General features: G+C 42.1%; 1 protein-coding gene across 1 annotated transcript in view; it reads left to right on the top strand.

Annotated features, from left to right (window-relative positions):
* The first annotated feature begins 1,211 nt into the window (after nucleotides 1-1,211).
* Nucleotides 1,212-24,336, top strand: part of LOC129714201 (ras-related protein ORAB-1-like) — a 30,242-nt gene continuing 7,117 nt past the window's right edge. Inside the window, exons 1-4 of the mRNA XM_055663725.1 lie at nucleotides 1,212-1,397; nucleotides 19,863-19,935; nucleotides 21,660-21,755; nucleotides 22,734-22,829. Coding sequence (XP_055519700.1) covers nucleotides 1,375-1,397; nucleotides 19,863-19,935; nucleotides 21,660-21,755; nucleotides 22,734-22,829 — 288 coding nt within the window. The 5' untranslated portion in view covers nucleotides 1,212-1,374. The remainder of the gene's footprint in view (nucleotides 1,398-19,862; nucleotides 19,936-21,659; nucleotides 21,756-22,733; nucleotides 22,830-24,336) is intronic.

Genomic DNA, 24,336 nt, shown 5'->3' with positions numbered 1-24,336 from the left:
TCTCCCCATAACCTCTGACACCTGTTCTAATCAAGAATCTAACTATCTCTGCCTTAAATACATACTCTGACATTGCCTCCACAGCCTTCTGTGGCAAAGAATGACACCCTCTGACTAAATATATTCCTTCTCACTTCCTTCCTAAAAGAACGTCCTTTAATTCGGAGGCTATGACCTCTAGTCCTAGGCTCTCCCACTAGTGGAACATGTGGTTGAGTTCCATCGTGGCCCTCAAGAGGGAAATTGGATAAATATACAATGAGAAAAATGCAAGGTCAAGGAGAAAGACTCGGAGGGGGGAACGAATGAGATGCTCCAATGAGAGCCAGCAGAGAAATAAGAAACTAAATGGGCTAATTCTGTGATGTGACCATTTTATGATTCAACCAAGAGACAAATATATTTATGAAAGAAAAAATAAGCCCAAAAATGCTGGAGTAACTTAGCACTTAGTAATGTTGGGTCCTTTGAAAACCAGCAGTTGCAGTTCTTTATATTTTTACATATTAATTAAGAAAATTAGCTCTTGCTTTGTTTGTGCAAGATATTGCGCCACTGAGATCTATTTTTTGTGCCAGCCCAATTCATTTGCAATACCTAAGACATTGTCTGAAAAAGGGACTCGACCCAGGACGTCTATGATTGTATGCATATAAATAGATTTATTTATTGAAATCGTATTCTATGTCGCTCTTCCAGGGACATGCTAACTGCATTTCGTTGTCTCTGTACTGTACACTGACGATGACAATTAAAGTTGAATCTGAATCTGAATCTGAATCTGAATCTGAATCTGAATCTGAACGTCACCCATTCCTTCTATCCATAGATGCTGCCTGTCCCGTTCAGTTACTCCAGCATTTTGTGTCTAATATTGACACTAGACTTCATTCAATGCAAATTGCCAGCAATTCCCTGGGAGGAGGCGTTCCGCTTTAAGAGTCCCCCCCCCCCCACGTGACTCCGCTTGCCCTCGTGATCCCCCTTGCCACGTTCAAGCATGACGTCAGCGCACCTCTCAACCAAACCTGCTGCAGGGCCGCCCGCCCCCGCGCCGTCCGGATTTGTCGGCTGTCGGCGGGTGGGCGGGGCCGGGCGGCAGAGGCGGGAGGCTGTTGGGCAGAGGAGCTGTCCGTCAGCGGGGAGGCAGGGCGCAGGCAAACTTGAGTGAGGGAGGCGTCCGCCGATCAGCTGGCGGGGCGCTCGGGGCCGCCATCTTTGATAAATGAGAGGCGAGCGGCGGCGGTGGCAACGCACACACACACACCGGGGGGCGGGGGGGAAAGAAGGAAGACAACTCGAGCCGGGCCTAGCAGCCAGGACGACAAACCCCACGCCGCTTCCACACTCCTCGACTGAACGCCTCCCTGTGAAATGTCAGCCATGAACCCCGAGTAGTAAGTAGAGGGAGCGAGCCGGCCGGCGGTTTAGGTTGTCAAGAAGGTTACACAAAAAAGCTGGAGAAACTCAGCGGGTGCAGCAGCATCTATGGAGCGAAGGAGATAGGCGACGTTTCGGGCCGAAACCCTTCTTCAGGTTGTCAAGAAGTTGTCTGAGGAAGGGTTTCGGCCCGAAACGTCGCCTATTTCCTTCGCTCCATAGATGCTGCTGCACCCGCTGAGTTTCTCCAGCATTTTTGTGTACCAGTACCAGACGGTGGCACATAGGTTAGTCGTAGGCCCGGCCCTTCGAACCCACACAATATGTGGCACATCATCCAAATCAGGTGCAGAGTCGAGGTTACCACAAAAAAGCGGCCCTTCGAGCCTGCCCGTCCGCCATTCAATATGATCGCTCCATAGATGGCTGATCATCTCAACTTTTTTGTCACTATCCAACTCCCTGCCTGCCTCTCCATACCCCCTGATCCCTTTAGCCTCAAGGGCCACATCTAACTCCCTCTTAAATATAGCCAATGAACTGTGGCCTCAACTACCTTCTGTGGCAGAGAATTCCACAGATTCACCACTCTCTGTGTGAAAAATGTTTTCCTCATCTCGGTCCTAAAAGATTTCCCCCCTTATCCTTAAACTGTGTGGCCCCTTGTTCTGGACTTTCCCAACATCGGGAGCAATCTTCCTGCATCTAGCCTGTCCAACCCCTTAAGAATTTTGTAAGTTTCTATAAGATCTATAGGCTCCTTTCATAAACTTGCGTTGGAGGAAGTGCCTTAAAATTAAAAACAAATTCTGGGAGGAAAATAATGCTGGCTGTAACTATTTAAAGTTTTGACACCCGTGGGGTTTATGCTAAGAGAAGTTGCAACTGGATTTTTGCTTTAAAGTCTCTGGTGTTAATTCCAGCTTCCATACTGGCAGCTGCTCCTAATGTTTTAGTTATAAGGTTTAACCTGGGCTGAGCAATATCTGGTTTCCATTCTGAAGCATACTACTGGGGGATGGGGTTTCATTCGCACAGGCACCAATCGATAGGTGTCTCGGGTACATTATGTTTGGGGGTGGAATACAATGTTTTTTTTGGTTAAGGGATTTCTGCCTCCTTCTCCAGGTGGGGCGTTTGTTGGGCAGAAATAACTCCTTGTTATATTTTGAAGAATAAGTCTTAATGTCACCATCTCTTGAAATTGTTACTCACTTTTATTAATGACCATGGTGACATGAAATGTACTCCAGTTAGTCTAGAGGCTGTGATCTGGCAATTTAACCACACCCATCTCATTGGGAAGTTGTCAGGTCGAAGCTTCTGTTTTCCATTGATTTACTTTGGTTGTTAAAAAACAGGCACTTCTAAGAGTACAGTTGGTGCTTTTTACATGATAGAGAAAAGTGTGCAGGGCACTTTACTTGTGTACTCTTATTCATTTGAATCCTATTGTATAAATTGACAATTTTTTCATTTCATTTGCATCTGGCTAGTGTAAGTAACTCATGGGTGTTATTTATTTTATGGCATATGCTTGTCCTTGCGGATGTAAAAAAATGTGTTTTGTGTAAAGGATAGTTATAGGTGTGGGGTTGATGGTTTAAATTGTAGAACAAAGTAATGTCCCAATTTAAGCTTCACCAGAAAGTGATTTTGAAAGAATCCTTTTATAAACTAATTTAAGACTTTGTACAGGTCATCTGGTTACTTCCAATCATTCTGCAGTATTGATAATAACACTCCTTCGGGTTAGTTTGTTGATGCCCAACTTCCAATTAAGTAAATTTGTGTGCTTAAACTTATTTAAAAAAAAAGTGTTATTTGCCCCTTGCCTGTGCTCCCCATGGCTGACTGATGCAAAAAGCAAAATCAGAACAGTTTTGTTATTCTGTGCGCAACAGTTCCTTCCTAATACAATTACTGTCATGTGACAATTGTCCCTTATCAATCGTGTTTATTCAGGTGGGCCTTTGGTACATTGCCACAAGTGACATTTTTTAAATGAACAATTGGACTTTTTTAAACTCCCATTTTGAGAATGTATTTGACCTCATTCCCCCATACCTCTCACCATTGATTATTATATAGGTTTCTACGGGATAACTGAAGGATGAGAACTTTAAAACATCCTTAACTAAGAGCTATTATTGGTCTTGACCAGTAAATTTAACAAGTTTCATGATAGACTGATGGCTAATGGCGTAATCCCATTTAGGTGTATTGATATGGAGGATTTTGATCGTAGGTGGGTTGAGACTGGTGTGGAGATGTGTCTAATACACTTTGAGGAAGGATCTTCTATTGGAGGCACTTCCATTCCCATGCTGACCTTTCTGTCCTGGACCATCTCCATTGCCAGAGTGAGGCCACATCACAATCTGCAACTCTTCAAACCTGTCTCGCACCTTCAGTTCTCACCTCTGGCCTTTGTTCCAACTATCTGCCTGTCCACCTGTGTTGTCCTATTACCTGCTGCACTTTGTCCTGCTTCCCCCATTTTCCAGCTTCGGCCCAAAACGTTGCCTATTTCCTCCGCTCCATAGATGCTGCTGCACCTGCTGAGTTTCTCCAGCTTTTGTGTACCTTCACCAGTAATAGTGTCTTCTGGGAATTGCTGAGAGTAAGTCCTGTAATTGTTATTTAAATTGAGGTATAAAATATGGCAACAGTATTAGTTTAATGAAATCTCTAATGTGGAAAATTATCTGGGAAACCACTTGTTTCACACCCTTCGTGTAACATTTTATATTGAAATGGGCATTGTTCACCAGTAACTCAAGACATTTTAAATGATGTCTGGTTGGCTTCCTATCATGCTGGTGACAAAATTCATTGTATTTTTACATGTGCCTTGAATTGCAGGTCAAAGAATGGAATTTTTCATTTAGTATGTCTGTGAAGGGGTCTGTGTGTGAAGACCCAACCACAGAGTTTTGTAGTGATGATCAAGGGTTGCTGATGCCGCCAGTGCTTTCAATAAAATGGCACTTCACAGGTATAGCTTGTCACCATGCCACTTCAGGGGATTAGGACGAGTGACGTTGAGATTACTGGAGATTTAGTAAGCTTGAACCAAACGCTAGCAAGATTCAACTGCCCAGTAGTATCTGTACAGAAGCCTTTTTTCTTTTTTAACTTTCGTAAGAACAATTACCTTTCGTAATTGAACTCTTTTGCAGGTAGTGAGGCAGATTGTGCAGGTGGCACACTCTTGAAGAGGATGAATGCTTGTTAATCTTAGCGGGTCTGCCTAGAGGAAAGAGGGTGGTGATTAAGAACAGAGTGAAATGCTGCAGGAACTGAGCTGCAGGGCACAGCAGCAGTTGGAAATCTGGACTACTTTGCAGATCATGTGGCAACTGTGAAAAAAATAATTGAGTTAATATTACCAGATGAGTGATGTGTCTGACATTGATTATCTGAAATGTGTTGAATTTAATTGAACTGTGTCGATTGCTGCAATTTGCCGAAACTGACATGCTTTGTGCTTTAGTGGGACTTTTTTTAGGAAGTGTAGGATGCCAAAGTGGGTCAAAGTGGAAATTTAACAATTTGTGTAATAGTGATCTGAAGCTCATCGTGTGAATGGAACCAGTGTGGTCTACATGGTGATCACCTGATCTACATTTGATGTCTTGTGGAGGAGATACCAATACTTGTGGAGGAGATACCATAAGTGCTGAATGCATCAATAGCATTTGTCACCCAAACAACCCTGTCTTCACCGTATCACAGAAACCTCCCTATTGTTCCTACTGCACTCATTTCCCATCATCCAAATGACTAAATACTGTTTTCCAATTATGGTTCTTTGATCCAAGTGATTGCCATTGTTTCTCCCTGGCGTCAGTTTCCAGCAATTTGTTTTAAATTTCCATAATCTGCATTTTTTATTTCTAATTAGAAGTATCAGTAAAGGTAATCACAGTCGTTGATCTTGGTTGCTGAATGCAAGATGTTGGTGATTGTGTGATGGAGATTTAAATGTGGAAGGGACTAGGATTGTGGTGAGGTGGAGATGAGGTTGGGTGGTAAGCATGTGAAATAGAAACATTTTTTCTTGGTGTACAATACAATCAAGATCACCGAATCTTGGTTGCCAAATACTGATATCCACTCGTGTATTTGTAAATAGAACTGGCTTTATTGCACCTGGACCAAGGAGTGGAAGAAACTATTGGGGTGCTTACTGATCTTGTAGTAATGCAGAGGGCAGTCTTTTGCATATGTCTGCTTTATCCCTGGACATTGTTATCAATTGACAAACTGTAGTGTGTATAATTTGGGTTGATAAAACTTAGATTGTGACAAGCCGATAGCCTAACTTGGTGGGAGTGGCTTTGTTTTTTATTGTCCTTTAAAGTGCCATTTCTCAAGATTGCTGCTTGAACAAATTCCCTTCAGATTACCAAATGAATCTTTTTAATTAAGCAATGTGATCCTTGGATTGCCAGCTCGTGTATAACGTATGCTTGAGACAAAATACAATGACCACATTTGCCGCCTTTTGCCCTTGGTGCAGACACTCCCTGACTTGCGCAAGGATAATAATGTTCCGTGAACCCTTGCTCAAGTCAGAATCGCCTTGTAACAGGGTAGAAACAGAACTGCAGATGCTGGTTAATGCACAAAACAACAGCGCTGGTATAACTCAGCAGTTAGGTAGAGAGCATGGAAAGGTGACATTTTTGGTCAGGATCCTTCAGACTGATTCAGCCCAGAGTTACACCAGCACTTTTTTTTTCACCTTAAAACTAGGCCCTCCACCAGCTGCCACATTGTCCTGTTGTTGCGGCTTGTGTTGTAGCCCCTGCCTGACAGTGCTTTCTCCAGGCCACTGCCACTGATGCGACATGCTCGGTCTCTAGTGCTCCCGTCCTTCTCCCCAGCTGCCAGTTCTTCCTGTTGGCTGTAGCTTCTTCCTATCCACTCCACCCCTCCCAGGAGTCAAGGTGGACGGTGTCGGCGACTGCAGAGGAGTAGATAAGGCCATCAGGAATAAATGACAGCTGCTAGCGAGAGGGGAGGGAGCCCTATGGTGACTGAGCATGTCCTGTCAGTGGCGGTGACCTGCAGAAAGTGCTCGGCTGGTTGCTATCCATCTTCCTCATTCTCGCTCGCCATCGCAGTTTATCAACGAAACTTGCTCAAAGTGCATCTTGCTGGGGCAAAACTTTTATATCTATGAAGTGGACTGAAGTACTCGCCATCCTGTTGCAATGACACAGATCAGTCGGGAAACAGGACCATCTATTGTGAATTGTTTATGTAGTGTGAGTTTACGCAGCTCGCCTATTACGCAAGTTGGGGATGCCTGTACTGAGTAGTTACTGACTTGTTCACTTGGGTTCAATAATTTCACAAGGTGCAGTGACTTCTGTTTTCTAGTGAGTGTCTTTGTACATTTGGTATATAAGCTGGAAAAACATGGGTTAAGTTTTTTTTTCTTGCTTGCTGAAATTGCTAAGAAATGTATAAATAGCAAAGGTATTTGGTTGATTAGCATTTTGGTTGTCAGAACATTGGGAGAAGGGGATGGGTGTTGTTTTTCACTGGTTAGAATTCTGGCACTGGTGCTTGCTACAGCGTGGAATATTGCTACATGAAAGTAAATACAAAGTTTGTGTAACTATTAATTCAGTTTAGCGAGAGTGTGGAAACTGGCCCTTCGGCCCACCGGGTCCACACTGACCATGTACACACTAGTTCTACTATCCCACTTCTGCATCCTACGCACTAGGGGCAATTTACAGAAGCCAATTAACCTACAAACCTGCACAACTTTGGAATGTGGAAGGAAACTGGAGCACCTGGATAAAATCCAGGGGGGAAGAACGTACGAATTCTGCAGACGGCACCCGTAGTCGGGATCAAAGCCGGGTCCCTAGCGCTAAGGAACAACAGCTCTACTGCTGCATTACTGTGCTGGTCAATTGAAGTCAGGAGGGCAAATTTACTAAACAATAGTATCAGAGGATATTTTCCTCCCAGCACGTGGACTTTCAACATGTTTGGTTGGAAAATTCAACGGTAAAACAGGAAGTGTCTCTTGGCATCCTTTACTGCTATTGTTCTCTTTGTAGTAAATAAATGAGTTTAAGATTTGATCAGTTTGCAGTGGCAAGTAAAGTTCCTTTGGGAAGGGATGTTTGCAGACATTTTCCAGTGGAGGACATTTTAAATATAACAATGCAGAGTTTGAGTATAAAGGTAAACTCATTTGTAACTGCAGGATATTAAAGCAGTTGAAACAGATGCTGTTTTGCACAGTAGCCAATTTTTTGCATAGCAAGCTATAACAAATAGTGTTTTTAAGCTGATGTCTGAGTTATCACTTGACCAGTAATGGAAGCGTTGAAATTTTTGTAGGCAGAGACATTGAGATCTCGGGTACTTCCAGTGATCACTCTGACCTTGGTGGGTAAAGTTTTTGGAAGGTTGTGATCCAAGGAAACTTTGCAATGCAGCATGTGAAAGGGAGAAATAAAGAACCGTGGGTTTACATAAAGACTGTGCTGGAGTATCTTGGAGAGTTGCTCCAGAACTTTGTGAAAAGGATAGTAGCAATATCTGGAAATTCTAAACAGAACAGAAAATACTAGAAATAATCAGCGTCAGGCTACATCTGGGGAGCGAATGTTTCTGATTGACCATTGGTTGCAGATTCTAAATGTGGTCAGCCCTGGGTATTTCTATTTTCTTTTGCCCTGCCTTTCCAAGTTGAGCGAGTTTGGTTGTTCCAGGCTATAATAAAGCTTTTCTTTAGGTTATCATCTCCTCATTTTTCTTCCATATCAGGGAAGAAAACATAACATTGCACATTAACACTGAGTAATACATCCAGTGATTTAGACAAGGTTTCAATGTAAGTTGCCACCAGCTGGAAGCTGATGAAAAGAACAAGTTCAAGATCACATTTATTGTCACATGCACCGATTAAGGTAGTTATAATTGAGTTGCCATACAAGTAAAAAGAACACAATACACAATAGAATTTAACATAAACATCCACCACAATGGAATCAGCATTCTTCACTGTGATGGAAGGCAATAAGTTCAGTCATCTTACAGTGCCCTCCATAACATTTGGGACGAAGACCCATCATTTATTTATTTGCCTCTGTACTCCACAATTTGATTTGTAATAGAAAAAAAACCCACATGTAGTTAAAGTGCACATTATCAGATTTTAATAAAGGCCATTTTTACACAATTTGGTTTCACCATGTAGAAATTACAGCAACGTTTATATATAGTCTTCTTTCCCCCCCCCCCCCCCCCCCCCCCCCCCCCAATTTCAGGGCACCATAATGTTTGGGACACTGCAATGTAATGTAAATGAAAGTAGTCATGTCTAGTATTTTGTTGCATATCCTTTGCAGGCAATGACTGCTTGAAGTCTGTGATTCATGGACATCACCAGTTGCTGGGTGTCTTCTCTGGTGATGCTCTGCCAGGCCTGTTTTGCAGCCATCTTTAGCTTATGCTTGTTTTGGGGGCTAGTCCCCTTCAGTTTTCTCTTCAGCATATAAAAGGCGTACTCAATTGGGTTCAGATCAGGTGATTGACTTGGCCACTCAAGCATTGACCAATTCTTAGCTTTGGAAAAACATTGTTTTTGCTTTAGCAGTATGTTTGGGATCATTGTCTTGCTGTAGAATGAACTGCCGGCAAATGAGTTTTGAGGCATTTGAACTTGAGCAGATAGGATGTGTCTATACACTTCAGAATTTATTATGCTACTACCATCAGCAGTTGTATCATCAATGAAGATAAGTTAGCCAATATCTTCAGCAGCCATACATGCCCAGGCCATAACATCCCCACCACAGTGTTTCACAGATGAGGTGGTATGCTTTGGATCTTGGGCAGTTCCTTCTCCCCTCCATACTTTGCTCTTGCCATCGCTCTGATACAAGTTAACCTTTGTTTCATCTATCCACAAGATCATTTTTCAGAACTGTGGTTGCTCTTTTAAGTACTTCTTGGCAAACTGTAACCTGGCCATCCTATTTTTGCAGCTAACCAGTGGTTTTGTTCATGAAAACTTCTGCAGACAGTGATCATTGACCAATCCACACCTGACACCTGAAGAGTGTTTCTGATCTCTCGGACAGGTGTTTGGGGATTTTTCTTTATTATAGAGGGAATTTTTCTGTCATCAGCTGTGGAGGTCTTCCTTGGCCTGTCAGTCCCTTTGTGATTGGTAAGCTCACCAGTCCAAAGGTGATGGAAAGACTAGGTGCTGAGAGCTCTCTTTTACCTGCAATACAGAGGCATTTAAACATGCCTGGGCAATTACAAACACTTGTGAAGCCATGTGTCCCAAACATTATGGTGCCATGAAATGGGGGGGGGGGGGGGGGGGGGGGGACTATGTATAAACAGAGCTGTAATTTCTACATGGTGAATCCAAATGTATAAAGATGGCCTGTAATAAAATCTGACAATGTGCACTTCAACCACATGTGTATTTTTCTATTACGTATGTCAATTTCTCAATGTCAAATAAATAAATGATGGGTCTTTGTCCCAAACATTATGGAGGGCACTGTCCTTCAATTTCATTTGTAACAATGTACCTTTAATGGTAGTGCACTAATATTTAGGGCCATTCTAGTCGCATCACTAGACCTTGCTTTGAAGCTATTTAGGTTTTGGAGGATTGAGTCCTGTAGGGCAGAATAGCTGAGGTAGATAAGGCCCGTCCTGTCCTTTGAATATCGGCTTGACATCCACTTTTTCTGAAACCTGTTTTTGGCACTTTCACATTGAAGTGCATTTAACAATTTGTGATGCAAATTTCAAGACTTAAGCAAGTTAGTTCAGCGATACTGTCGTGGGAATGTGCTGAATCCAGTAATAGTTCAAGATTTGGCTTCCACATCACATGACGGGGAGGAAGTACACATGACTCCATTTGCCGGCAGTGCTGAGCTTTTAACTTCAGAAATTGCGCTGAGAGTAGTAGGGGAAGAGATACGGATGAGCAGGTCAGCAGTTGATATTTAGGGCCACTGCTTTAGCTTTTTGATTAGAATTCTATGGCTAAATTTTTTCTCTCTTTGGAGGCTGGTTGTGTAAAACTGCCGTATAAACTCGTTCAATTGAATAATTTAATTGCACAGATCTTGTTGCAATATAAATAACTTTTTTCAGTCCATGCTTGACTTGATCTCTGAACAGCATGGCAAGTCCACCTGAAGATATTACGTACTTGGCATGGTTGATGGATTGAAAGGCCATCTCCAAGAGTTTAATGACATACTTGATGTCCAGTGGCATTGCTGTTAAGTGTTCCCACCATCAACAAAGACTGGACCAGTCACACGGTGTTAAGATGCAAGATAAACGGACAACAAGAGCAAGTCGGAAGATGGGATCCTGCAGTCATAAGTTATTGGAGTAGAATTTGGCCATTCGCCCATTAAGCCTACTCAATTCAATCATGGCTGATCTATTGCTCCCTTCTAACCCCATTCTCCCCAAACACCTGCCTGTTATTCTGAGCCTTTCCTCAATTTTAAAAATGTTTCATAGAAACATAGAAAATAGGTGCAGGAGTAGGCCATTCGGCCCTTCGAGCCTGCACCGCCATTCAATATGATCATGGCTGATCATCCAACTCGGTATCCTGTACCTGCCTTCTCTCCATACCCCCTGATCCCTTTAGCCACAAGGGCCACATCTAACTCCCTCTTAAATATAGCCAATGAACTGGCCTCAACTACCTTCTGTGGCAGAAAATTCCAGAGATTCACCACTCTCTGTGTGAAAAACCTCATCTCGGTCCTAAAAGATTTCCCCCTTATCCTTAAACTGTGACCCCTTGTTCTGGACTTTCCCAACATTGGGAACAATCTTCCTGCATCTAGCCTGTCCAACCCCTTAAGAATTTTGTTAGTTTCTATAAGATCCCCCCTCAATCTTCTAAATTCTAGCGAGTATAAATAGAGTCTATCCAGTCTTTCTTCATATGAAAGTCCTGACGCCCCAGGAATCAGTCTGGTGAACCTTCTCTGTACTCCCTCTATGGCAAGAATGTTCTTCCTCAGATTAGGAGACCAAAACTGTACGCAATGCTCCAGGTGTGGTCTCACCAAGACCTTGTACAACTGCAGTAGAACCTCCCTGCTCCTATACTCAAATCCTTTTGCTATGAACGTTTTGTTCCCTTGTGTGAGGGGTGGGGAACATGTCTGAGTTTGGATTTTACTGTAAAACAAACTTGGGCCGTTTCAATTTATAGACTTTCAAACTCGGCTTGTTGGACTGAAATTACGTGGACCTGATTGTTTTCGTAGTGAAATGGGTGATTACTATTGCATGCACATAATGCTGGTGAATGCATGAAAGATGGAAATGTTGAAGTAATGTCACTTTACTTGGACTATTGGACTTTACACATGATTTGGACTGGTTTATTTAAACGACTATTTGGTTAGTGTGAATGAAGTGTGCGGGGTTTTAATCTTCCTACAAAGTGTTTTTAATTTAACAGGAGGTAACATTGCATGACTCCACTCGTCAGTCCTGACATCAGCATAATAGTGAAGTAAACCTTAAGCTGCTTACATGAAAAACACATTCCCGAGTTGATTAGTTTTCAGATACTTGACCTCTAATACTGGTGGAGATCCCAGAAACAGAAATGAATGCTTTGATTTATCTCTGTAGGTGGCAGAGCTCCTGATGTTTTCTACAATTGATAGAAGTTGGGTGCAAACTAATAAAAGAGAATGAGCATCAGGAAAATCCTTGAAGTGTTTTTTTTTTTTTAAACACCCACACTTTGAATTGGTGAGACACAAAATGCTGGTGTAACTCAGTAGGTTGGGCAGCTTCCCAGGACAACATGTCGAGCTGATGTTTTGTGTCCGGATCCCTCTTCAGACTTTGTCTTTCCTTGGTAAATCAGCCTCTGCACTCCTTTTGCTTCCACATTTTGAATTGGTGTTTGGACTAAAGATCATGTATGCATAACTATCTCGGCAGGAGATGAATTCACAACTTTTTAATTATTGTTAACTAATGTTTTATTATTAATGACTATCACAGCCCAATGATTAAATTTAAAATTGTATTTGACCATTTAACAGTTGATCATTTTATGCAGCACAAAATCAAGGCTTTGGACAAAATTTGACATTTAGTTACATGAAGCATTTGGATTAATAATCAAATCTTAAAGGTAGAGCGGTTAGGGACAGAATTCTTGGAGCTTGGGCCTTAATCAGCTGACTATATGATGTTGCTCTGCGATCAGATGCATCCAATTCATTTCTTCTCTATCCTTTCCAAACAGATCTGGCCTAGGATAAACACAAAGGGCTGGAGTAACTTAGCTGGTCAGACAGCATTTCTGGAGAAAAAGGATGGGTGGTGTTTCGGGTGGATCTCTTCTAACAGATTAAGGATTTCAACCCGAAATGTCACCCATCCTTTTTCTTCAGAGATGCTCACTAACCCGTTGGGTTACTCCAGCACTTTGTCTACCTTTGGTATAAACCAGCATCTGCAGTTCCTCCCTATACCGATCTAACCTAGGACTTGTCCATCGCTGCATGCCAGGGAATGCCATCAGTTGATATAGGCCCAAAGTCTGGCCTTTCAGCAGAATGTGTTGATGATCCCAAATCCAAAAGCTTGTTGCAGGACTTACTTGAACAGTGTATGACCAGTTTGTTATTCTTGATGAAGACAATGACATCTAGTCTATGGTATTGCAATGTGTGTGCAGGTATATTTGGTTATAGCAATCGAGACTTGTGTTCCTTCCACACAGGTAACAGGTGGATGCTGTAGTTGATTTCCACAATTCTCTTTTCCTCTTTACTTCCTCCATTTTATGCTTGATGAATGAACGTGCACAATTTTATGTGGGATGCCAAACGGCACGGTACAATGCTTGTTCCCTGTGGTGTTGTCAAAACTTCTCTATTCTAAGAATTTTAATTTATTACTGTTCCCCACAATCATTTCCCCCATTCGGCTCTGTGTACATTAGCTGCTTTGATATTCTCATCAGACATTCTGACATGACCTGCCAATCAATCTGATTCTTCAAACATGTAACTTCTAGGGCAGAACGTCTTGTCTTATCTGTGTAGGAAAGAGCTGTAGATGCTGGTATAAATCGAAGATGGACACAAAATACTGCAGTAACTCGGCGGAAAGGCAGCATTTCGGGAGAGAAGGAATAGGTGACGTTTCAGATCGAGACCCTTCAGAATGATCTTGTATCTATGCAGATAGGTCTTGTGGATGTGTCTGGCATGACCAAAGATCAAGATCTTTGGGCATGACTGGTGTACACTGTCCATCTCTTGCAAGCTTAGAGGAAGATGGGCATGACAGCAGCAGGATGCACCTGAGCTTGGTCTTTTGCTGATTCCATTTCATTCCAACACTTCGCTATTTCAAAAAGAGCTGGCTTGTTATCCAGTTGATTTTGTTGTCTATCACAAGAGAATGCTGCCAAGGTATGTGAACTTGTAAATGTTCAAAGGCTTTTAGGAGTGGATAAGGATATTTAGTTCTACGTATGGGTGTTTGGTGCAGGTCAGTATATAATAAATTTAATTTATTTCTTTGTGCTAATTGAGATCAAAGTTACCATAGGAATTTTAACAGAAGTGTCTTCAGGACAGTCAGTATTACGGTTGAGGTGCTGAAGGTTTATGAAGGTAGATTAATCTCTTGGGCCTGATCAGATATCCATTTACAAAGTGGGAAGCTAGAAAAGAAACTGCAGACAACCTGGCTGAGATACACATTAGATACGGCTGAGGTGCTGGAAGATTGAAAGGTGGATAATTATTGTGCCTCTAAGGGCTGCAAGGAAAAGCCTGGGTACAATAGACCAGTGAGCCTAACATCTGTGGTAGGTAAAATGTGTAGGAAGGAACTGCAGATGCTGGTTTAAACTGAAGATAGACACAAATGCTGGAGTAAGTAAGTGGGACAGGCTGCATCTCTGGAGAGAAGGAGTGGGTGATGTTTCGGTTTGAGATTCTCCTTCAGAGTGACTCCTGCATTTTGTCTGTCTGGTAGGCAAATTATTGGAGAGTTTTCTGAGGTGTGTGCATTTGGATAGTCAGTGTGGTTTTGTGAGAGATTGTATTTCTTGAATCTGTTGTTTTTTTGATGTAACCAAAAAGGTTGAGTGCAGAACTGTAGATGTTATCTATGCATTTCAAGGCATTTGATAGGATTCTGCATAGTAGGTTGCTCTGGAAGATTAAATTTCATGCGATCCTGGAAGAGCTAGCTGACTGGATAGAAAATTAGCTTCATGGTTGGAAGCATCGGGTGATGGTGGAAGGTTGTTTTTCAGACTAGAGGCCTGCGACTGAGGAATGGTTAATGCAAATAAGTTGCATTTTGGGAAGTCAAACCAGGGCAGGACCTTCACGGCGAATGGCAGGGCCCTGGGGAGTGTTGTACAGCAGAGTGCCGGTACATTGTTCTTTTAAAGTGGCATCACGGGTTATGAAGGCATTCAGCACATTGCTATGATATTCCACTGGCCCTCTCGACAAAGTGTTGAGTTTCCATGAGATTGACGGCTGGAGGAAAAGCTGCCGGTTTGTTCTTGGCAACCCTGTTGGACTTGTGAAGGAAGGAACTGCAGATGCTGGTTATACACAAAATGCTGGAGTAACTCAGCGGGACAGGCAGCATCTCTGCAGAGAAGGAATGGGTGACGTTTTGGGTCGAGACCCATCTCTGGATAGAGGGAGGTTACACAAAAAAGCTGGAGAAACTCAGCGGGTGCAGCAGCATCTATGGAGCGAAGGAAATGCGCAACGTTTCGGGCCGAAACCCTTCTTCAGATTCGGCACGAAACGTTGCGTATTTCCTTCGCTCCATAGATGCTGCTGCACCCGCTGAGTTTCTCCAGCTTTTTTGTGTAACCTTCGATTCTCCAGCATCTGCAGTTCCCTCTTAAACTCTGGATAGAGGGAAATGGGTGATGTTTCAGGATAAAACAGGACTGGAGTCTAAAGAAGGGTCTCGACCCGAAACATCACCCATTCCCTCACTCCAGAGATACTGCTGTCTTGCTCACAGCATTTTGTCTGTCTTTGCTGTGGACATGCCCTCCTGTGTGGAGGCCTTCCTCGGGGTGAGTGATCAGTCTAAAAGATTAAGTAGCATACTGAGGCTTCAGTGAGAGGACCAAGTAAAGGGTGATAGCAGGTTAAAGTACGGTATGGTTTTGTGTAATTCTTCCTCGAGTTTAGTGCAGTAGAGAGAGCGTAGTGAGCACCCAGAAGTTGTTGTACACATTTTCCTATCTATGTCATTTATGCCAAATGGATGAGGTCCTGCAGTGTAAATAGAGGGAGTTGGGCAAAAGATAATGGATAGGTAGCTGCATCCAATATACAAGAGTTTGTTGCAGAGCACAGGAGCACAGGCATTGTAATGTTGTTGCCAATTGCACGCACGCATCCAAATTAAGTCACCTTGGTAAACTACTTGTGAATGGATGTATTGATTGTAAATGTAAAATGCGGTTTAGAGCAATGCACACTTCACAGTGGAGGTTGGTGCAGGATGTAGAATGATTTCAACCATTTAAAATGTACCATTTGTAACTTTGGATAATGTGTTATCTTGATAATGTGCATCTTGTTTGAAGCTGAAAGCTAAAGGGTCTGTCTCACTGTAAGAGCTAATTCAAGAGTTCTCTCGAGTTTCCCCCGATTCGAACTCTGAGAATTACGGTAATAGCCATTTGTAGGTACTCGGGGCTCACGTGGACATTTTTCAACATGTTGAAAAATCTTCATGAGCTTACCTCGTCTCCCGAGTAACTGCCGTTAGCGCTAAGAGACGTCCCGAGCTCTGACGTACCTGCTACATAAATTCTACGTGCTTACCACGAGTTTGAGTTTTTATTTTTTTTAATTTTTTTAAACTCTGGAGAGCTCTTGAATGACCTCGTACAGTGGGACAGACCCTTCAGAGTTATCTCCATAAAAACATTTAGAACCCCAATTGTGTAGTATTAGGTTGCTGGAACCTTTCCCAGTTATTGTATTGAGATAGTTGAAATAAAATGAAAATATGGGACTGGGCTTGGAGATAAGCGTGTGTAGAGGGGAAAGGAGCAGGGTGACTAGGGAGGGGGCATTGAGAAAATGTGTATGCACAGGGGTGAGGCAGGGTAAAGGGAGGGGGCATTGGGGTGGTATAACGAGAATTCAGAGTTAGTAGCATTGGGCTGTGAGCTACCCAAATCTTCCCAGTTTGTGTGTGGTCACCCTCCTGTTTTACCGACACTTGGCTAACCTGTCCCCCTCAAATTAAAAATGTCCCATTGTGCAGATCGGCATTCATACTGACCTCGGCTGCTAACCTGCTAAACAGTGACTTTTGATTTGATTTGTTATTTGAAATGAACTGATTATTAACATGTAATCACATGTTACTGTGTATCATGCCGGTCTCGTGCTTAAACCAAAGGGCAGTGTCCAAGGCATTTGTCTCTGAGAACTGAAGTTATTCTGGACAAGTTTTCAAATAGCAGTAAGAATTGTGACACTGCATTATATGGCTATCTCATGAGTGAGGCTGATGCATTTTCAAAACCTTTCACCTTATCTCTCTGTGCTTTGGATAATACGACCTCTAAATACAGCATTGTACAACAATCCATTTTGTCATGAAAATGTGATATACAGGGCTGGAAATAGTTGATAGAAGCAATGTAGAGAAATACTGGTGTTCGAAGTTAATGACCTTACACAAACTGAGATTTGATTAGAAAATGGCCTGTAATTACAATTGACAATCAGGGGCAATGTTAAAGATAATGGCTCTGGAGATGATGGAGCCAGAGCCTGTCTAAATAGGCATAGCACTGCTTCAGATATAATCTGCTTTTTAAAAAAAGATTTCAATATCTCCAGAGTAGATAAAAAAAATACTAGAGGAACTCAGCGGGTGAGGCAGCATCTATGGAGCGAAGGTAAAGGTGACGTTTTGGGTCGAGACCCTTCTTCAGACTGATGTGGGGGCGGGAAGAAGAAAGGAAGAGGTGGTGACAGTGTGCTGTGGGAGAACTGGGAAGGGGAGGGGAAAGAGAGGGAAAGCAAGGACTACCTGAAATTGGAGAAGTCAATGTTCATGTCTGAAGAAGGGTTTCGGCCCGAAACGTTGCCTATTTCCTTCGCTCCATAGATGCTGCTGCACCCACTGAGTTTCTCCAGCTTTTTTGTGTACCTTCAATGTTCATACCGCTGGGGTGTAAACTACCCAAGCGAAAGATGCTGCCTCACCCGCTGAGTTTCTCCAGCATTTTTATCTACCTTCGGTTTTTCCAGCATCTGCAGTTCCTTCTTCAACATCAATATCTCCAGAGATGCCTTGATACTTGGCATCCATTGGAATGGTGATCCATGGATTGTTCAAATGGGGTGGAGTAGAATGTGGGCATCCTTAGATTAAACTAGATGTAAAGTAGTTTCCCCAGTCTACATTTCTAGTATACAGGAGAATGTATCAACATAATGCCTGCAGAGCATTACATTGTTGAACATGCCATTTTATGCATTGGATGCAACTTGTATGAACTTTTAGTTTTCTGTATTGCCCTTAACTGAGTCTGTAAACTAGTAGCTTACTAGTTGATTAAGCTCTGCCACCAAGTCAAGATGGTATATGAGATTAAGTGTGGTTTAACTTGTAGCCTCTGCATACATTTCTATTTAGTGCTACTTTTTACATAATGCAAAACACTTTGTTGCAGTAGCGCTGACTTGGAACACATTGCAAAGTATAGGATTTATCTAAACTTTAACTATGTTTATGAAGTGAAATGATTGGGAGCATAGAAAGAAGGTTGGTTTATACCAGTGATGGACACAAAGCGCTGGAGTAACTCAGCAGGTCAGACAGTATCCTTGGGGGGGAAAAAGGATGGATGGTGTTTTGGATTGGGATCCTTCATTCTCAAGAAAGGTCCCAACCCAAAACGTCACGCATCCTTTTTCTCCAGCAATGCTGCCCGACTAGCTTAAGGGCCTGTCCCACTGTACGAGGTAATTCAAGAGTTCTCCCGAGTTTCCCCTGATTCGAACTCTGAGAATTGCGGCAATAGCCGCTTGTAGGTACTCGGGGTTCTCGTGGACATTTTTCAACACGTTGAAAAAACATTCACGAGCTTATCGCGTTTCCCGAGTACCTGCCGTTAGCGTTACGAGCCGCTAAGAGACGTCCTGAGCTCTGACGTACCCGCTATGTACTTACCACAAGTTTTTAAACTCGGGAGAGCTCTTGGGTAAACTCGTACAGTGAGACAGACCCTTAAGTTACTCCAGCACTGTATCCATCTGTGAAATGATTGTGTTCTGGTAGAGTTCAAAATGTTGAGCAGGAAAGCACTTAACATAAAGCAGTTTGCTTGTGAAGGAAACGAACAAAGGAAATAAGTAGCTATTTTGCCTGTGTTTGGTGGCAAGATACTAGAAGGACCTCTGATGAGTAAAGTTCTGAACCGCTACACAGGTTATAATTTCTAGACAATCCTGCAACCCCCTCTGCTCCAAAGCATGGTCTTGGGATTGTTTAAAGAATGTTTTTGCTATCTCTGGTCAAATGTATTTTGATGTTCTAATTAGAATAGATAGTCTGAGTTGGGCTTTGTTAGTTGAAATGTAACTCTTGTTGCATTAACCAGCACTGCAAAATCAAATGCTGCTTGTTTGGATTAGCCAGCTAGACTTGCAGAAGCTTAGCTAATTAGGGCACTTGGAGATAGCTGTATATTATCCTATTTCTGGGTGCTCTGCATCTGCCTACAATATTGTAAAACCGGAAAGTTTGCTGCTTTTTTCCCCTCCCAATTTGTAAGTACTGAAACAGGGTTGTTTGTAGATTGGGTGATCAAGTCACTGCATCTAATATTTTAGAAATCTGTTTTGAAAAGATCTGTATAAAATGAGATCTTACTGCAAACTGTCACTGCTATGTAGGGTCCATTGCATTCCACAGAAAAAAATAATGTGGAATTTATTTTACTTCCGACATTGTTTGACCAACAACTTAGTTGTTGAGTAAAATAAGTCAGCAAGAGCCCAGGAGAAGAGTTGGATGTTCCATTAGTTTGGAATTTAAAGACATTAGGTGGCTAATGTCTTTAAATTTTACTGCAGCATGAATTGCTTCCATTGTGGAAAATGGCTACTTGTAACCCTAGCCAGTTTAAATCTGCATTAAGTGGGAAGAGATTCTTTGAGGTGTTAATTTTGGGTGCTGTCTTACAGAGCACTAACCTTTTGTAAATGCACACGTTGATCACTTCATTACGTCAACTGCTGAATCGTAGTCTAAATATTCATTTGGAAGATGTTCTAAACTGTTCACAGATAGCATCTGATGTCCTTGAAGACAATGAGGGGTCGTGTATTGAATAGTTTTGTATTGCCCATGTTGCTTGCTGTAGTACTAATTACTTTTTTGATCCGCAGTGACTACTTGTTCAAGCTGCTGCTTATTGGCGATTCTGGTGTTGGCAAATCTTGTCTACTGCTCCGGTTTGCTGTAAGTCCTCTAATTTTAGCATTGAACTTTTACAATGAAATGTAAACAACGGCCATTTTAAATTGTAGCTTCCTCTGCCTCATTTGATGCAAGCAATCCTTTGTTTATGTCCCCACTCCAGTCCCCAAACATCCAGCTCTGAATACTTATTTGATGTAATTGGACCACCGGGTTAGGTTGCTGTGCTGAATGTTGCATACTTACTATTAACTGTTAAATGCTTCTCGACAGCTGTTTATCTCCTGTGTAACTAGAATATGGAACATTACGATGTCTGTGCTGAACATGCCAAGATCATCTCTTATTCACCTATGTGTAATCTATATACATCCATTCCTGAATATCCATATGCCCATCCAAAAGTAATTTAAAATGCCACAACACCACCACTCAGGCAGTGTTCCAGGCACTCGCCACCCTCTCTTAAAACAATACCTTGCAAGTCTGCTTTAAAACTTTGCTCCTCAATTTAAAGCTGTGCCCTCTAATATTTGAATTTTCCATCCTGGGGGGGGGGGGGGGGGGGGGGGAAGGTTCTGACTCTCTATTATATCTATGTCAAACAGATACTGTATCGACTTATTGATTACTCTGCCCAGACTTATTTTCCCCAAATGCCATTTTAACCACTTTGAAGAATTGTTGAATGGACCACCAGCTAGGATTTTGGGGGGTGGGGAGTACATAAGGCTGAGACGTGCAGGTAGCAAGATATAGGCTGGGGACCAAACGCAGCAGGATGCAATGCTGCAGGAAACGTAGTAACAATAGTGGGAGTATTAGCTTTGCTGAATTTAAGAATTAAATCATTGTAAGCTACGGCAAGAGGTTACTTGGTCGATGTGGATCATTCAATGTTCTGGAGCCACCTTGGAGTATCACCAAGTCAGATTCCCTGGTACATGATGAAACTGCAGGAGTAAATTTGGGATAACACTGAGAACAGATGCTTAAAAGCATGCAGAAACAAAGCATCTTCCAAACTATCCACCCACCTGTTCTTTGAAGTCTGTAGATCCCACATTGCCCTTATCAGTCACCTCAAACCAGGATGTCATCAACCCTGGAGCTGCACAAGTGGAATTGAGCGAACCTCATTGCTGCTCAAGCAAGTGGATAAATGACTACATCTTTGAGTCTGTCTTGGTGGGTGGATGTAATGCTTGTGGATTGCCACAAGTTGATTTGAGATGTTATTCCAAGGGGTGCTCAGCCATTTGGAGTTTGCAAATCCACTATTCAAATAAAATCTACAAAAAGTGGAACTGAAGATAGATCTGTGAATGTTGGCAACCATCTTTCAGGAATGAAGATGAGAATGCCATGTGCAAAGTAATAGCATTGATGCTTATGGTTCAACTATATTAAATCACACATTCTTAGTTTTCTGGTCTAATTTTTGGAGTTGATCATACCTGACATCTTATTGAATAATATGGATTAAGTAGTCCTTCAGAGTGGCATTAAACATGAACCAAAAACAGTTCAACTGCCAAAAAGGTGTTATGCTGGACACAAAGTCACCGTGCCGCCCTTCAAAGGACCGCTCTTCAAAGAGATGTCACTGAATTCATTCAATATTTTGTCCCACTGGTTGTGGATAGGTCTTGTTTCATATAGTAATTCTGAAATGCTGCCGTCAATATCTGGCCCATCAGATCTGCTGGATGAATCTGTGGGTGACCAGTGTGTTTGTGCTGCTCAGTAATTTTGTCTTTTTACAGGATGACACTTACACTGAAAGCTACATCAGTACCATTGGTGTCGACTTCAAAATCCGAACCATAGAATTAGAAGGCAAAACCATTAAGCTACAAATTGTAAGTACATGTTTTGACATTCTAAATTGCCTGGCTCAAATCATTGTCTGTGCATCAACTCTGCATTTGATCTTGCTTGTAATTCTAAAGGGCCTGTCCCACTTAGGCGCCCTTTACAGGCGACTGCCGGCACACGTCATAGGTCAACAAAATTTTCGACATGTTGAAAATTCAGCGGCGACCAGAAAGACGCTACGACTCTTTGGAGACCTCTCATGACCATAGGCTGTATGGTCGTGAGAGGTCTCCTATGGTCATGAGCGGCTTTCTGGTCCCTTAATGATCAACTGGCCTTTAGAATTAGTAAGTTTATTGGCCAAGTATTCACATACAAAGAATTTGCCTTGGAGCTCCACCTACAAGTAACAACATGACATACAGTGACAGTTTTCACTTTCATATTGGTGCTTGTAGTCAAAGGTCCAGTGATTCATGATTGAACTTAGGTAGAGTCCGAAGTAGGGTCTCCACCCGAAACGTCTCATATTCCTTCGCTCCATAGATGCTGCCTCACCCGCTCAGTTTCTCCAGCATTTTTGTCTACCGTTGATTTTTCCAGCATCTGCCGTTCTTTCTTAATCAAGATTGAACTTTGTATGCCACATCCCTCAGTGTGTACATAAGGGAGGAAATGGGGAATGGCAACATGTCTGAATGAAGGTAGACAAAAATGCTGGAGAAACTCAGCAGGTGAGGCAGCATCTATGGAGCGAAGGAAATAGGCGGCGTTTTGGGCCGAAACCCTTCTTTCTCGGAATGAATGATGTGTTGTGTAGGGATCAGGGTGCTGAAGGTGGAGATCGATGGTATATGGTACTAACGGATCTCCTGAACCTGTGTTTGAGACTCGTTTCAAATTGTGGTTGTGCTTTTAAGGTGGTTCAAATTTTTTTTTTTTTTTTTTTAAAGCTTTCTCTGCCTGGATGCAATAAATCTTGAGTTTGGTTTGGATGTTACATTTGACTTTATTGTTTCCAGTGGGATACGGCCGGACAAGAACGGTTCAGGACCATCACTTCCAGTTACTACAGGGGAGCACATGGCATTATCATTGTCTATGATGTCACCGATCAGGTAGGGCGAGCTGCCGAATTGAATAGAGGATCTATGAATTTGTAACCTCATCTTTCAACAGGGTTACTTTCTGATTATATATGACAATCGCACGTTTTTTTGGTTTGTATCCAAATTCCTGAGATTGTTTTGGTGAAAGATGATTTTCCTGTGAAATGAGTCGGGAAATGCAGCAATTCTTAAAAGGCAGAGTTGTAGTAATCCAAAAATCCTGAAACTCGTAGGGACCAGAGGAACCTGTAGTGCCTTTTGGAGACGAAAGTTATCATTTGGGGCAACACCTTTTCAGAGCTTGAGCTCTGAATGGTATTGACCCAAACCTGATGCTGTGTGGACTTCGCCAAATGAGAGTACACAAATATAGCACCAGGGTTTATGCAGAAAGCAACTTGACATTCTTCCTGGTTCAACTGGGGTGGATTATTAGCCTGAAGACTTTATTAAATGGTAAAATAAAGTTAATGTGAGCTTTTGCTGTGCATTACCCATTGGGGTGGCAAATAAACAAAAATGCAACAACCCATCACCAGGACAATTATAATTCTCGCTATGAAGCAACAATTATATTCTAACGGTGCAAATAACTTGCCCTCTTCAGGTCCATTTTATTGTGAACCACTTACAAAAGGTGCTGTACAAGGGGAAGTGACTAAACTCAATTATTTTCCTGATGGGAAATTGCCAAATCCCAATTTTATTCCTACTCTGCAAGATGGCAGAATTTAATTCTGCTTGGTTATTCTCATAGGATCTGGAAACAGCCCAGGTCCTACCCCTCTGATTAGCTTCACTGGTGCATGGGCTCCTGTACTGATCTTAAAGATATACCTGTTCTCTCTTAAAACTTTGCTTCCTCCTCCCTCCAATTTTAAAAACTCCACCCTAAAAAGTCTTTCTATGTACTTGGCGCCTTCAAGAAAGCTAAAATTGGGAATTAAGATTGTCGAATCTAACAGCATTTGGGGAAAATCTTCAGCCAGTTTCCAAGTTTTGTAGGAATGCAATAATTTGTTGATTTGCTAATAAATCCCAACGATATGGTATCTGGTTCACTAGGTACAGATTCTTGAACATCCTTTTTCCATGGCAGGACTATTGATAGAGATATATATTTATGTATGTGTGTGTATATGTGTGTGTATGTGTGTGTATATATATATATATATGTGTGTGTGTGTATATATATATATGTGTGTGTATATATATGTGTGTGTGTGTATATATATGTGTATTTATGTGTGTGTGTGTATATATCAATATTAACATTTACATACACACACACACACACGTGTATGTAAATGTTAATATTGATGTCAATTGCTTCCAGTCAATTGAAAATGCTGTCAGTTTAGCCCACTGTGTTCAGTCTAATAGATTAATGAAGTTCACTGTTACAGCAAACTTGTCTGGGCTTTTTTTCAGTAATGTATTTAGCTTGAATTCCATGTTGAATTAACAGGCCATGCAGCTTAATGGGTCCATGTTGCAAGTATAATTATGAAGATGT

The sequence above is a fragment of the Leucoraja erinacea genome, chromosome 38 (genome assembly GCF_028641065.1).
Source record: "Leucoraja erinacea ecotype New England chromosome 38, Leri_hhj_1, whole genome shotgun sequence".
Classification (NCBI taxonomy): Eukaryota; Metazoa; Chordata; class Chondrichthyes; order Rajiformes; family Rajidae; genus Leucoraja; species Leucoraja erinaceus.
The sequence above is the reverse complement of the archived record's forward strand: the minus strand, read 5'-3'. Positions and strand labels throughout refer to the sequence as shown.